This window comes from Triplophysa rosa, linkage group LG25 (assembly GCF_024868665.1).
Source record: "Triplophysa rosa linkage group LG25, Trosa_1v2, whole genome shotgun sequence".
Taxonomy (NCBI): Eukaryota; Metazoa; Chordata; class Actinopteri; order Cypriniformes; family Nemacheilidae; genus Triplophysa; species Triplophysa rosa.
Window position 1 is genome coordinate 14,339,898 of NC_079914.1, and position 14,978 is coordinate 14,354,875.

The following is a 14,978-nucleotide window of genomic DNA, read 5'->3' on the forward strand; positions in this document are numbered from 1 at the left end:
TATAAAGTAGGTTGCTAAACTGTAATAGTTATTTAAAACTATAATATCACTTTATTAATTCAGCTATATACAATACATTATATATAATACAATATAATATAAAATAGTATAATATAAAGTAGGTTGCTAAACTGTAATAGTTACTTAAAACTATAATATCACTTTCTTAATTCAGCTATATATAATATATTATACTATAATACTGTATATATAATACAATATAGTAAATATAAATAATGTCATGCTATAATATAATATTATATTGTGTTATACTATAATATTATATTGTATAATCATACTTGAAGTTGTTGGTTACTGAGCAAACCAAATAACCTTAGTAAAACAATATTATAAGATAAAAAAATATATTACTTAAACAATAATATGATTAAATAATAACAAATATTTTATAATAACATGATTAATATAATGTACTACATATTAAATCATGTAATGTATACATTACATCATATATTATATTATATTATATTATATTATAAAAACACACCAGGATTTTGGTTGCTAAATAACAAAATAACAATTAATGTATATAATGTGCAGTCACGGTTGTTTCAAACGTCTTTAGATAGACGAATGCAGTTGATGTTTGAGTTTTATCTGTCCATTCTATACTGTTCTACCCGAACACGCTTCCACATTAACAAGATGATTATTTAACAGCAACCTTCACCGTGGATCATTGTTATTGGCTTTTAGCGTGTCATCTAGCATGACCAGGTTATGGATTGGCATTCCCGCTGGTCTACAACACATGTCTGTGAATTCATTCAGAAGAGAGCTCGAGCAAAGCGCTTGTGCAAACAGAACGGCTTCAGAATAATAAGTTTCTCCGGAGCGAGCTGCTCTTGTCTGTGATTTTACGTGAAGGCAGCGAACTTTGATGAGCGCCCATGAAGGGGGAAATTAACGGCATGCGCTACAAAGAAAACCAACCTGTTTAACACCAAATATTCATGCAATTGTTGGGGTTTGAAAAACAATTACTATTGCATTTGCTTACATGTTTGCATAAATAAAGAATAAATCAAATAAAATCAAACCAATGCATATTCACCCTTAAAATACTAACTTGAATTTGACACACAATGAAAAATTTTAGCATAAAAGCACGACATAACACGCGCAACACACTCGTCCATGCCAGACATAAAGGAACCCCGATGTTACATCATTTCAAGGTTAGCGTAGATTTATTTATTTATCATGTTTAATGGAACAATATGACACGTGTTAAACTCGTAATGAATCTGAGATTCAGTCTATGGATGAGTGTGACAATATTCTTAGCAATGTAACATCACAGGTTCACGACACCGAACACTCGCCGACAACCGTACTCACATATTCAGCCGTGTCGTCCTTCTCCCACTAACATCCCCCACCCAGGAGGAGAGAAAGAGCGATTTACAGAGAAAGAGGAAATAAAGAACCATGTATGAGGACAGAAGGTAAAAGTGGCAGAGTAAAGTAGGTCAGTGTGGATTAGAGTTTAAACATTTAGAAAAAGAGGAAGAAATGGTAGCCACATTTCATTCATTAACAGCTAAAAGAAATAATAAACGCTTATTTGAGTCACGAAGGGCAAGGGTCGATTCACACTCATTATAGATCGTGAGTTATCCACAAAACTCACGCAATTAACGCTGTGATATTACTGCCCACAAACAGTACTGTGAATTGTATTTAAAAAGAGATGTTTGTGTTCATCTTCTATTGGTCATGACAGCAATATCTAATTTTTCAAATTCAGCTAATTCATCAAATGAAGATCCTTATAAGCGGCACATTTGTAGACGTGCGGTATGGAAGAGAGCACTTTCAGAAAGAGACGTTTGTTTCTTCAGGTGTTTGAATACCGGTGGAAGTGTGCTAGATGCAAATGAATGTCAGCTAATTCTTAAGAAGTCAAGTCTTCCAGGAAACACCTCTTCAAAATGAAATTCAACGTACACAATAAATAAACATTTCTTTGATAGTTTTCTAAAAGAAACTTGTCTGTATAATTTAAGGTTTCAGCCGAAGGCGGTTGTTTTTTACTGTGACCGCAGCGCTCGATACTGAAGACGTAATCAGCTTTCGCTGACTTTATCTACACTACGAGGGGTTAACCTCATTAGAGCTTTGACTAAACCGTGCAATGTTTTGGACTGCTGTGGAAAGCATTCCTGCGACTATAATAGCAAAGTCGCAAGAACTTCACAGATTAAATTCATAACAGGATTTTCCTTCATTTGCAGTGGCCGTGTGTGTATTCAACCCCGTTACATGCCGTTTGCGTGGTGTTAACGTACCTGTGCGTCAGCTAGCATCACGTCCTTGATGAGGGGCAGGCCGCGGGACTCGCCGTTCTCAACCCGCACGTAGTGCACCTGGTAGCCACGGATCTGCCCGTGCTGTTTCCCCGGCAACAGGGAGCGCCACATAACCTTGATGGCGGTGGAGTTGAGCACCTCTACCTCCACGCGGCGAGGGGGGGCACCGGGTACTGCAGAGGAATTAAAGACACGTTTTTGTTGATATTGGTTTAAAACCTGTGCAAAGCTTGCTAGCACTAGGCTAAGGTGTTGTGAGAGGTTGCTAGGATGTTGCTATGCAGCTGCTTACTAGCCCGGGTCAAAAAGTCCAACTCCGAATATTTATGATATTCTGCACTACACTAATCGCTAAGGTCTTACAAAATTCTGAAATGTTTAATTGCTTACAAAGAAACAAGCGCATCCTTGTTCAACAAGTCACATGATCTGTGACATCAGTCAGGTGCACATAATCGGTACAGGATGAACTACGCATCAAAGAGTTAAAGGTTCGAACCAATTACAGTTACAAAAAGTGATTACGAAACTTTTTGAAATCCTAATCGCTCGCCTAAAGAGAACACGATGTTCTACACCCATCTTTGTGCTCCTAAAAGAAACTCAGCCCAGTCTCAGCCGGTACGCACATTCAATTACACGAAACCAAGTTACAGATTAAGCGACTATCTTGAGGGACATTTAATCAAATGTAATATCACACCCCTATATACCCCACCAGCCATTTCATGCCGTTCCATTTAACAATAACTCTTATCCCGGCTCTGATCAATTCACCGTCTGCGGTCTTTTACCTGTGAGCTAATGAAAATCCTTTTATACGAGGCCTTGACGTTTAATGTCTCTGGTTATTGGCTGCCAATGTAAGGAGAAGAGAGATTTCCAACACGCTCAATAAAGGCGCTGGTGCAGGAGCGTCGAAGCTCGCCTCAATATAAAATGCGTTGCGTCTCAAAGGACGTGGATTTCGTAACGTGTCACTACTCAAATAACTCTGTTGCCAAGATTTCCCGTGAGAGGCCTGGGGAGGAATTCTTTTTCTCTTGACCCGCCTACAGCTAACATCTCCGCTTGACCACCCCGACAAAAACATCCACCGAAGGGCGACCCCGACGGGACCCAGCGGGGCCGCTGAAGGGCCGGAAACGCAGCATGCGGCATGTTCCTTATTGATTACTAGCTGGTGTCCTGAACTCCCGCTGTCAATCATGGCGGAGCGCCTGTCACAGGGGACATTCGGCACAATTTCTTGCAAACACTAGCTGGATGGCTGTATTTACATCTGTTGCCTGTTTGCTTTTGTGCAAAAGCTCTTACAGCATCATTTTTGTGTTAATGTTCTTCTCATCTATGTGCTATAACACTGTGACTAGAAAGCAATCATAAAAAAAGGGAAATGTTTATGTATTCACTATTGTGACATCCTAGTCCAAAAAATAAAACGTACCATCTTCATCTGTGCGGCAGAGCAGCGGCTGGCTCTCGGGTCCCGGACCCACGCTGGTGCTGGCGGCCACCGTGACCCGATACATGGTCCATTTTTCCAGCCGCTGCAGGAGGATCTGGTCGGAGCTGGGCGGCACGGGTGGCTCTTCCACAGGCTCAGCGCTGACCTCGGCACCACCCCCCACCATCGCGTAACGCACTATGTACCCGGTGAGCGGCCCGTTCTGGCTGTCGGCCGGCGGAGGGCGCCAACTTACCAGCAGGGTGGTGGAGCTGGAGGAGGCGCATGTAATTTCTTGAGGAGGGGCGGAGGGCTCTGCTCAGGTTTAAGGGGGAGGAGAGGGGAGGTGGGAAACAAAAAACGAAAAGATGGGAAAGAGAAAAAGAAAATGATAAAAGGGAAAACTCAACCAAAAAAAAAAAACAAGCAACAACAAACACCGAAACATAAACCAAAAGACAAAAATGGAGCCGAGGGCAAATGCAAACAGAAAAGCTTGAATTCGGAGGAGTCTGGATGTTTCGCATGCAGAAGACTAATGGTTAAAAAAAACAGGGTTTAATGTCAAAGATCTAAAAGTAAAAGTGGCCTGTAAGATGCTATAGCAGCGGTCGTTTATCCGACTATAACTGCTGCCCGTCGCTGTTAAGATTTAGCACATCTCTCACGCTAAATACTCCAGGCAATCGGGATAGATTTCCACCACGAGGTGGGGGGAAACAGATCACATTATTTGCATTCGAATGAAGGCCATTCATTCTGGTATTCCCAGACTTTTTAGTCAGACACTTCCCCTGTGCATTTTAGAAATTACAATGCCAGTGCCGTTCTAAATCAATATAAAAGTCTGCGAGGTTTTTCAGTCCCTGCGCGCTAAAAGCTCACGCAGATGGGGGCGTTTTACTCTTTAGAGACAGATGAGAGCCTGTAACATTTATCTCCATTTGGAACTTTAAAAAGTGAGCGTAAAAAGTTACTTTAGCCCTGGTTGCTGTAGCGTCTCCGAAGCTATAAGCAACTCAAATGAATGAAGGGGAAATTGAACAGGACAGGTGATAAAAAACATAATTGTGACTGAAATTTAAATGGATGAACACCTTTGAAAAGCAACACAACAAAATTTCACAAAGATGAAAAAACCCCTGTGTGAAATAATGGCTAGAAAGAAAACATTAGGAAATGTCAACTCATAAAAACCAAGCTTCAAACAGAAAGTAAGACCATTAACGAAAACACAAAGCATTTTCCCGTACGTCATACGTACCTGACATCTTCAAACACTCATTTTAAAAGACTTTCTTACCACAAGCACCTGAACCGAGGGAGATGTTTTCCCTCGAGTCGCTTGGGTAAAGCCCCCTCCCTCTGCTGAGCTTCGCAAATTCAGCTCTCGCGCGCCACATTCTTCACGCCTCGATTATCAAAGGCTTCATGGTGTTTCCTAAAATGTGTATGGCTGTGTTTTTGGGCGGCTTGGAGGGAGAGAGCTTCCCCTGTGCTTTTGTCAGGCTATTCACTGTTTACACTAGCGTGAGGATCCACAACACTGAGATCAGGGTGCTAGCACCTTGCTAACAGCTAATCTGCTACTTTTGGACCTGCCCCATCCCAAACCAAGATATTGCTACCCCGACCCAATACGCCAATGGTGCCAAATCCCTCACTCTCAGTTTGTGGAACCTCCATGTCTGAAACTGAGCCTCGTTCAATATCCACTGACTGATACGAGCATTTCCCAGAATGCCGCTGCCACCCATTCGGTCAAGACAGGAGCGTCTATCTCCGCTAAACCTCAGGCTTGACATACCCCAACATTCAACAGAGTGACTCGTCCACTGAAGTGAACATGTGGGGGATGCTGAGGGTTAGTAGAGTACTACCTGTCCGACCGTCACAGGGGCGTCAAACCTACGACCTCCCGGCACTCTGATGTGACTGGAAAGCGAACAACAGTCTAGAACAATTGCACTGTACCAAAAAGAAACACAGACATTTAACTTTTTCCACACGCCCATGAGGAAATCCAGCCTGCCACCGGATAATGCAAGACTCTGGGGTGGAGGGTTTTTTAATCTGGTTCATTAGTGTCCAGACACACGTGAGCATCAAGGGAGCTCTTGGTTAACATGATGACCCTCATTATAGCTGCAAACGCATCTGACACGGTTCAAATGCCGATTTGGATTTGAAGCTGGCAGGAATAACAATATTTTACTGCCATCAATGACCCACTAAGGTCATTATACAGTATATATTAATAAGACTGTATATGTCATTGTATACATGTATTTATTTCTATAAAGTACTATATCATACATGTCTGGAAACACCTTTTACCTTTTTTTACTTAGGTTATAGCAGAAATCCAGGAAAGTGAGGTGGCAGGGCTGGGTTTTCTCGTGAACGATGGTCACTTACCTCACAGGAATCCACACTATAATGTTTGTTTTTGTGTGAGATTGAGGGGCGGTTTGTGCTAAATAAACGTCCACACCTATCGCCTCCCTGATGTGTTCTGTGTAAACTTGCGATACGTCAACGTTCATACTGATGAGTGCATCTTTGTGTGGGTCTTAAAATAAAAAAAAATCCCCTAGAGATACATACTCTCACTTTAGTTTTAACGGATTTGCTTTGGTGATGCTGCAGTAAGTGATGCGACTGTGTGTCAAGTTTGTCGAGTATCGCGCTAAACGAAACCCCAAGAGACAAACAAAAATCCCCGAAACCACTGAGAGACGATTCCTCATGTGTCAAAAGAGAGTCACTGAAACAAAATGAACTCGAAACCTTTCAAAAGTGTACCAAACCGAAACTAAAATTAAAATCAAATGACGTTAAGCCAGAGAGCAGGTGAGCTTCTAGAAAAGTAAAACAAAAAAAGAAAAATCGTAAAACAAGACGTGCAAAGATAAATACAGCGATATAGACATATAGAGATGGAACATAAGGACACACACAGCATAAGACATGCTTGACCTTGCCAGTGGGGAAAGTATGCATGGACAGAGCGCCCCCCAGGGTTAGGGGGAAGAAGTTCATGCATTCTGTGCTTGCTCTCTCACACTCAGTTGTTACATTGTGAGTCAATGCAGAAGGGTTCATTCCATTCCATCCCAGCACCAAACCAACCCCACACCACCCATTCTGCACCAATGAGCTGAACTGGTAGAAACAGAAGATGTGTTAAAATGGTCCAGAAATCTGCTGCAATGGCTTTCTGGCATCTTAGCCATGACGGAAGAAAACCTGCGGGGACCTTTGAAGGGAACGAACGTAAGAAATTAAACAAAAATATAACTGTAAGCTGATAATATTTTGTACCTGGTTGAATTGTTTGAACCAAGTATCGACACTGTCACAGCCAAAATAAAGATTGTTCTTAGCACAATGAATAATTTAGACAAATACAACTAAAATGTGTTACATGCTGAAGATCAAAAGTCCAAGACTGTTTAAAAAGCAATGATATATTTTATCGCAAAATGTTTAATATCAAAGAAAACCTATGAGGTTTTAAAAACCATATAAATTTTCTGTTATTTCTTGGTATGCAAATTGATCATTTTATCTTCTTTTGCGCAAAAGGTCAGATTTTACTGCTTCTATTGAAGCGCACAAGATCACACAACATGCTCAAATCATGCTGGGTAACACGGATCATCAGGTTTGGTCCGTGCCAGCCCGAATGCAGCTGTCGACAAATCAAATCAAAAACAAAACAAATAACAAACCAAAATTCAATTCGACATTACATTTAAATGTAATGACGTGAAATAATAAAATAAAGAAGTTATTTTAATAATAATGTAACAAAAAAGTTCTACTGAATAGAAAATACAAAACAAAGGTCTCAGACTTTTTCTTGCGCTTCTGCGTCGCTAATTGAAATTGCACAAAATTGTAGTGTACTCAAGCACTGACGATATCAGGCGCCGAATCCAAACCATGATCTATTTTTAGGCCGGAGGATTGAATAATTCAGTCGGTCTCCCGACGTAAATGCTGACTACCCGTGGGCGCCAACGGACGCTGACTGTGTGGCTTTCGGTAATACGCAGCGAGGGACGAGATGTGCTGGAAAGCCATGGCAGACACCGGAGTCGATAGTATTTTGTGTGCTTTGGTCACATGGGAGAAAAAAGTGCATTTGCTGTTGACACATGAAAAAGAAATATAAACACAGAAGAAGGGAGCACGGGGGGGGGGACGAACGAACGGCACGCCTGCCGGAGATCAATCATCTCGCATTGATTTGTTTGTTTCACATATAGGAATTCTCTGAAGTACATAACTGTGACATTGAGAGACCCAGATTAAAGAGAAACAAAAAGAGGAGAAAAAGACGTGCATGTCAACAGTGTGCGACACATTCCTGCCAAGGGGCAAGACATCGGTTAAACTCAACATCACGGGTCATTTCAAAGTTACGGCTTTAACCCTTACCATCTCAACCAAGAGTGTTTCAAATAAATAACAGGACAAAAAAAACATTTATCATGTTATGTACAATAAGAAATGTTGAAGAGCATTGTTAAAGCAACATGGTTTTGGCAAATCAAAATAACATCACCTTTGCTGCGTGTACATAGCTGAACGTTCGTCTCAAAGGTGATGCCGTTTTGCATAATTCATATATGCTTTTACATAAAACAACACACAAAGAACCCACAACCCAGCACCTAAAGTCACACAGCAACACCATTAACATTTACTCCTTGACATTTGTAGAGTCGAAAAACAATATCCGCAGACTGGAAAACAGGGTGAAGGTTTCGATCACCCTGTGTTGTTGCACCCGACCCCATTTGTAGCTCAGAGTAGATATTATTTCTCAATCAAAAAAACAACGCCAGACCCCCAACCCTTCGCTCACATCCATAGGGAAAGTAAAAGGACTACATACTGGCTTGAGATGTCCTTTGGGATATTACTTTGGTGAAGGCTCCGGTGCCCCTGTTGGAGACGGCGGCCAGTGAGAAGGAGTACTCTGTGTTTGGACGTAGGCCGTCTACCACAAAGGAAGTTGCTGGGCCGAAAGTTTTCTCCGTCGCCTGTTTGGTGACAAAAAACAATACGTAACCACAGAGAAGGTGAAGGGAAAGTCAACAAAAATGAAGGTCATTAAGAACGTCTGTTTTGAAGATGGCACCTGAAGTCCAGTCTCGCCATATTGCAGTTTGTATCTGATGATTCCTTCTTTCTCGAACGCTGGTTCCCATGTTAGCTGAACGCTTGTGTCCGACACCTCACCAACCTGGAAGTTGCTCGGCTGTCCGGGAACTACAACAGAGCCAATGTTACAATTTCTCGGATGTAATACGACGTACAGATTCAAACACAACCAACATTCCCAATCGCTAACTCGCCTCTGTACAAATAAACCTTCAGCTGGACTAACAATGAAACCAAACGCAACTGATCAACTAACCTCCTTGAAGCACTTTTACGTGAATGGGATCTGAGAAAGGTCCGTCTCCTACGGACGTGAAGGCCAGTACTCTTATGGTGTAGGTCTCGGAGGGCACCAGACTCTGAATGGTGGTGATCACGCTATCCTGGACGTTATGAATCTGCCACATGCTCATGGGCTGAGACGGGTCCATGGTATAGTACACCCGATAACCCTTAATCTGTCCATTGGGCTCCTCCGGTTCATCCCAACGCACCATCATGGTGTTCTGGGAGATGATGCGGGCCTGGATGTTCCGCGGCGGGCTGGCCGGAGCTTGCTCTCCGGTCCTCGCCTCGACCGGTTCGCTGGGTGGCCCTTGGCCAATGGTGTTGAAGGCGGACACGCGGATCTCGTAGTCGGTGTTTGGAGAAAGTCCTCCGATACTGTAGCGAGTTGTGGTGATGGACTCCACTGTCTCGAATTTGCTCTCGGGAGACTTGGCACGATACTGGATGATGTAATGGGAAAAGGGCTCGGGGTTGCCGCTGTCCCAAGTGATGGTGATACTGGTGGCGGTGGTTTCCGTTACAACGGGTGTACCTGGAGGTTTTGGCAAGGCTGCGGAGAATACAAACATACAAACATTCATTTCAATGACCAAACAAGCATGCTATGCAGAATTTTGGAAATGGAGGTCTTGAGAGATCCTCAATCGACTCTTACACTTGACATTGATTTGGGACACAGCCTCGATGATGCCCAGGCTGCTCATGGCCACGCAGGTGTAGTTGGCCGACTCGCGGACGCCGTTCAATTCCAGGACGTTCCTGCCCACCGGCATCTCTTCCTCGGGCGTCAGGTCCTCCGAGTTCAGCATCCACTTGACGTAGGGCATCGGCGAACCCACAGCGACGCAAGTGATGTTGATGCTTCCTCCCGGCATGATCTCATGGCTGGTGGGTTGGATGGAGAAACGAGGCGGCACGCGTCGAACTGCGAAGGACGAAGGAATGGTAAACAGAAAGAGAAAGGGTAACGACAGGCCGATGAAAATGAGCCTTTCTTTAGAAGTGTTGTCTAAAGAGAGGACAACAAATTATAAAAATGACACTGAACAAACTTCACAAACATTTTGGTTTGTAACAAATTAAAAGAAATGATAAAGTAATTAACGGAACTGCTTCACCAACAATATAGATTGACATTAAAGCAACAAATTCATAGCAACAAGGTTCCATTGACCAATATTTGACCCATCACAGCACGATTAAATACACAAAAATCTATTATGAGTTTCTCATCTTTATACTTGGATCTATGTGACCTGTAATTACGATAACTAAAATTACTGGAAAAAAGCACTGGAAATTACTATTAAAAAAGCTAAAACTGTGCACTGCGTATAACTGGAGACGGCTTTGAGAGATTTCTCACAACAAAGGAAAACCCTCAAATTCCAGTCCGTCCCAAAAGCAACATGACTGTATGCAAATGTTAGTAAACTTGTCCCTCAAAGAAGGACTAAAGATGAGAAACCTTAATGAGATTTTTTGTGGTTGAGACTAGATCAACTGGACAAAGCCTTTTTAAGATCTGACACGTTTCCATTGATAGATGCAGCTGTCATTTTCACAGACATCATGCAGAAATAGGTAGAGGTCAACCAAAGAGTAAATGGGAACGATAAAACCAGAGAGAAGAATCTGAGATAAAATGCATAGAGGAATATAACTGAAGGGTCGCTGGCATGCCTGAACAGAGACGACTGGAGAAGAAAGGAGAAATAGAGAAGAGAAAACGCGCAGAGGAGTGATAAGGTGGAGAAAGGGAAGGGTTGGGAGAAGATACGAGGGGGGAAACCCACTTCGATGCAGATATAAAAAAAGCTTTGTTTTCATCTCTGGCCAGTATGACGTAATGTGACAGGCTTGTGTTTGTCACATTGCAGTCCTGGCAGGACGTAACACAAAATTTACAGCGCAAATTCTACATCAGTCACACTGAGTCAATAAGTAGCTGTCAGTTCAACTAAGTAAGACACACGTTAACAAAAATGAAAAAAACGAAAGAATTAAAATGGACAAAAATGACACATGATTGGTGTAGATGCTAGACTACGATGCACCTCAACTACCAAAATGCCATCCCTACAACACCAGAGAAATGATGAAGGTTTGGGGAAAAGGGTGGATATGAGTTTTGGAGTTGGCCAGGTTGAGGAACAGGCTCTTTTTATAGGTTTCTGAGGTCCAAATGTTCACTTCGTGAAAAACCTGCCTTTTAAACTGACAGATGGAATGATGTAACCTATATAATGACTCACAGGCTCTTTTCCAAAACAAGGTTACGCCTACATAGTCAGCTATCATCTTAGACAGCATCCTAACCACCACGAATGCTGAGAAATCTCAATACATACTAAAGTCATTATAGTTTACTAAAACATTTAAAACATTTCTGTTTATTGAAATCAAACAAAATATTAGCCAATTGAAAAACAGGAATTAAGTTATAAAGTTAACAAGTTAACATTTGTTATTAACTTATTACCAAAACAAGTCAACAAGCTAAATTAATTAACTAAAAATAAATAACTAAACTAAAATAGAAAATATTAAGTTAAAGCACTACATTTATTAATTGAAAATAAATACAAAAATAAAATAAAATAAAACAGACAAAAATAAGTTAAAGCACAAATTTTCATATTGGAAAATGGAAAAAAATAAGTTGAAGCACTAAATTTACTAACTGAAAAAAAACGAAACTAAAATAAAATAGACATAAATTAAATGCACAATCAACAGAACAAACAAACAAATACATAAATAATGGCAAGACCATAAAACTACTGAATATTAAACAAAAAAGAATATAAAAAACAATTTAAAGCTAATTCAAAATACAAAGAAAACTGCAATAAAACTGAAACCGAAACTATAATAACTCTATAAATCTCACATATTTAAATGTGTTTATGTTCGTAAGTTAGAAAAGTTATTGAGTTTTACATTTGTTTACACTACACTGAATGAAATCTTTCATTACTGAATGGACGAATCTTTATGGATTTGTTTTTTAATAAAGTTGCCACAATGAATTCTGGGATTGCTTTACTTTCAAAAGAAATGTGATGCTGCCTCAGAATCGAATTAACCAATCAAATGCTGTCAATGTAGGGAGATCACAAGGTTTTGGAATAGAGCTTTAGAATAAAAATAAGTGCACTTAATTATTTATGAATATATGAATCAATGAGCGATTTTCGGTTTACAACTGTGCCAAACTTTAATGTTTGGTTTACCCAACAAGAGTCAAGGCAACCGTTGCCCTATCGATGTTGGTGGCAATGACAATGAAACAGGAAGTAGGGTGATGCTGGGCGTGTCCCAAGATGGCGGGCGATGAGGGGGTGATGCCTCATTTACGTTTGGCAAGGGGAGAAAGAAGAGAAAGAGCGACAGCGATGGGGTTTAGCTCATAAACAACCAAACAAACAAATAAAACAGAAATGAAATCACGTGGACACGGGATGGACGGAAACAACAGGTAGAGACAGAGCACGAGGCAGGACGAGATCTGGGCTGCAAGACAGCAGACTGGGGGGGGCACAGACAGACTGGAAAAGACGCTCACGTGGGCGAGAGACAGAAGGGTAACGACACGGGGAGTGAGAGGTGGGGCACAGAGGAGACTGTTGCACTGGCCCGACTAATAGTGAGTTTGATTTCTCACACAAAGGGGCTTGAAATCCAAGATTAAACTCTCACCATAGTCTTGGAAAAACAAGAGGCCGAACCGCTCAAAAAAAAAAAGGATACCTCGGAAGCATGGTTCAGTTGTGACTTTATTGAATGAGTTTAAAATTAAGTTTAAAATAAGTTTAATCCTAATTAAAAACATATTGTATTTTACGCATTTAATTGTAATTGTTTTGAATGTAAAAATATTTACAGTCACTGTAACAGGTTTAATATTTTAACATACGGTAAGCAATGGTTTAATGTAAAATTTAAAGTTTCACTTAAAATGTGACAGAAAAAAAACGCATTAAATGTGCATCTAGGCTACTTTAGAATACATTATTTTTAAAGTCATAAAAAGTGCAGTATAAAATGTTCAAGTTAACTTTATTAAATATATCTATTTAACATAATACATTTAATTTAATCTATATAACATTGACCTTTAAAAAAGAAACTAGTTTTAGTTTTTTAAAGATTTTTTCAAAAGAAATGTTTAAGGTTCAAAACACATTGAGCTTGATACCATAGAAAAAACAAAACAAAAACAACAGCAACAAAAAACAGCACCAACATTACTGAAATGCCCCCGACCCCTAAAAAAGTGCATATTCAACAGATGTTCAACAGAGGTGAAAGGGCAGCCCATGTATCACAACGTCATGCACAACAGTGACCGCGGTACGATGGAAACAGAAAGACATAAAAGCCGCTGGTACAGTCTCCCATCATGCAACCCTCCCGAGTGCAGTCCGACACACTGTTCTACAGAATCCACACAATTAATGTCTAAATTGGTGAATTCATCACACACACACAAACACAAACACACACACACACACACACACACACACACACACACACACACACACACACACACGCACACACACACACACACATATGCAGGTGTGTTTCAAAGGATTTGGAACAAAAAGCAAGAAATAATGACACAACATGTAGCGAATGAAAGGACGAGGTGTGGTTTACTGTGAATTACTCATGGGCAGACCCAGACGGAATCTCCTCCCGTTTTACATTTTTATCAATTTTAAGAAAAATACTCGAATGTGAATAAGATGTAAACAAGTTTAACAAAACGTCCTGAACTGAGTGCAACCAATTAAATCATTATGCTAAGATTCGGTGTGGGCCTGTTAATGTGCGATGCCGTTTTTGGCCAGTTCACGAAACTGATTGAAGAATTTATGAAAAAAATCAATTTGTATGATTTGGTGGTTAAAAAAGGCCATAACCTTTCACCTTGTGAATTTTTCATAATCCAAAACGTCAATTGTTGCTATTATAGTACGCTCAAAGCAGCACTTTCCACGATTATAATCAAAAGTTCGAAATAGTTCAAAAGATTTTCACGGAGAACTGAGAAAACCTAAAACGTCAACAGAATATCAAAGCACTTAAAGCTCAAAAAATGAACCGCGTTGCATCGTCTTATGATACACATCGACATTTTCGGCGATCTATCGATTCATCTGCCTCGCTTTGAAATGCAATTGCGTATAATAAAAAGGCATTTTCTTTAAGTCCTGACACACGGTCCTCTATCTCAAATCCTTACGTTTGATGTGTGATGGTCTCTCGGCTGTGATATTCATAAAGGAAAGTCCAATTGAACGGACATGCTCCTCATACACTGAGACCTGGAGCCCAGCAGGAGTAACGGAAAAAAAAAAAACCCATTTCAAGCCCGATGTGGAGAGAAAAGGCAACTCAAGAGGTCTTACAGTGGACGAAGTAAAAGCCAAGAGATGAGAGAAAAAGGCCAAAGAGTGCCACACTCATTTTATTTCTCGACTATGAGGAGGCAGTTACGCCAAACAGATGTTTCAAAGGTGGACATTAAGCGGCCATTTTGGTGAGACGGTCTGTCTGGCCCCAAAATGAAGGGAGAGAGAGAAGCCAAAAGAACGCACAGCCTTTAATGTCACCTTGAAGCTGAGATTACACCCTGTTTGATGTCCGAGACCCACAATAATCCATTTGGCTGGAAGAGACCATTTGCATGCAGACCAAAGGGGTTCCTCACATTAACATACAGACCT

The 14,978-nt window shown here is 40.8% G+C and overlaps 1 protein-coding gene across 19 annotated transcripts in view; it reads right to left on the reverse strand.

Annotated features, from left to right (window-relative positions):
* The window catches only part of ptprsa (protein tyrosine phosphatase receptor type Sa), a 163,830-nt gene that overhangs the window by 36,227 nt on the left and 112,625 nt on the right, over positions 1 to 14,978 (reverse strand). For 11 of the 19 annotated variants that reach the window (XM_057325738.1, XM_057325751.1, XM_057325739.1 and 8 more), the window contains 7 exons: positions 9,899 to 10,168; positions 9,212 to 9,793; positions 8,933 to 9,063; positions 8,687 to 8,834; positions 3,781 to 4,095; positions 2,313 to 2,506; positions 1,363 to 1,389 (listed from right to left, as the gene is read on the reverse strand). In XM_057325738.1, the coding sequence (XP_057181721.1) occupies positions 1,363 to 1,389; positions 2,313 to 2,506; positions 3,781 to 4,095; positions 8,687 to 8,834; positions 8,933 to 9,063; positions 9,212 to 9,793; positions 9,899 to 10,168 (1,667 nt within the window). The remainder of the gene's footprint in view (positions 1 to 1,362; positions 1,390 to 2,312; positions 2,507 to 3,780; positions 4,096 to 8,686; positions 8,835 to 8,932; positions 9,064 to 9,211; positions 9,794 to 9,898; positions 10,169 to 14,978) is intronic. The other 8 variants (XM_057325752.1, XM_057325754.1, XM_057325749.1 and 5 more) reach the window with 2 other exon arrangements.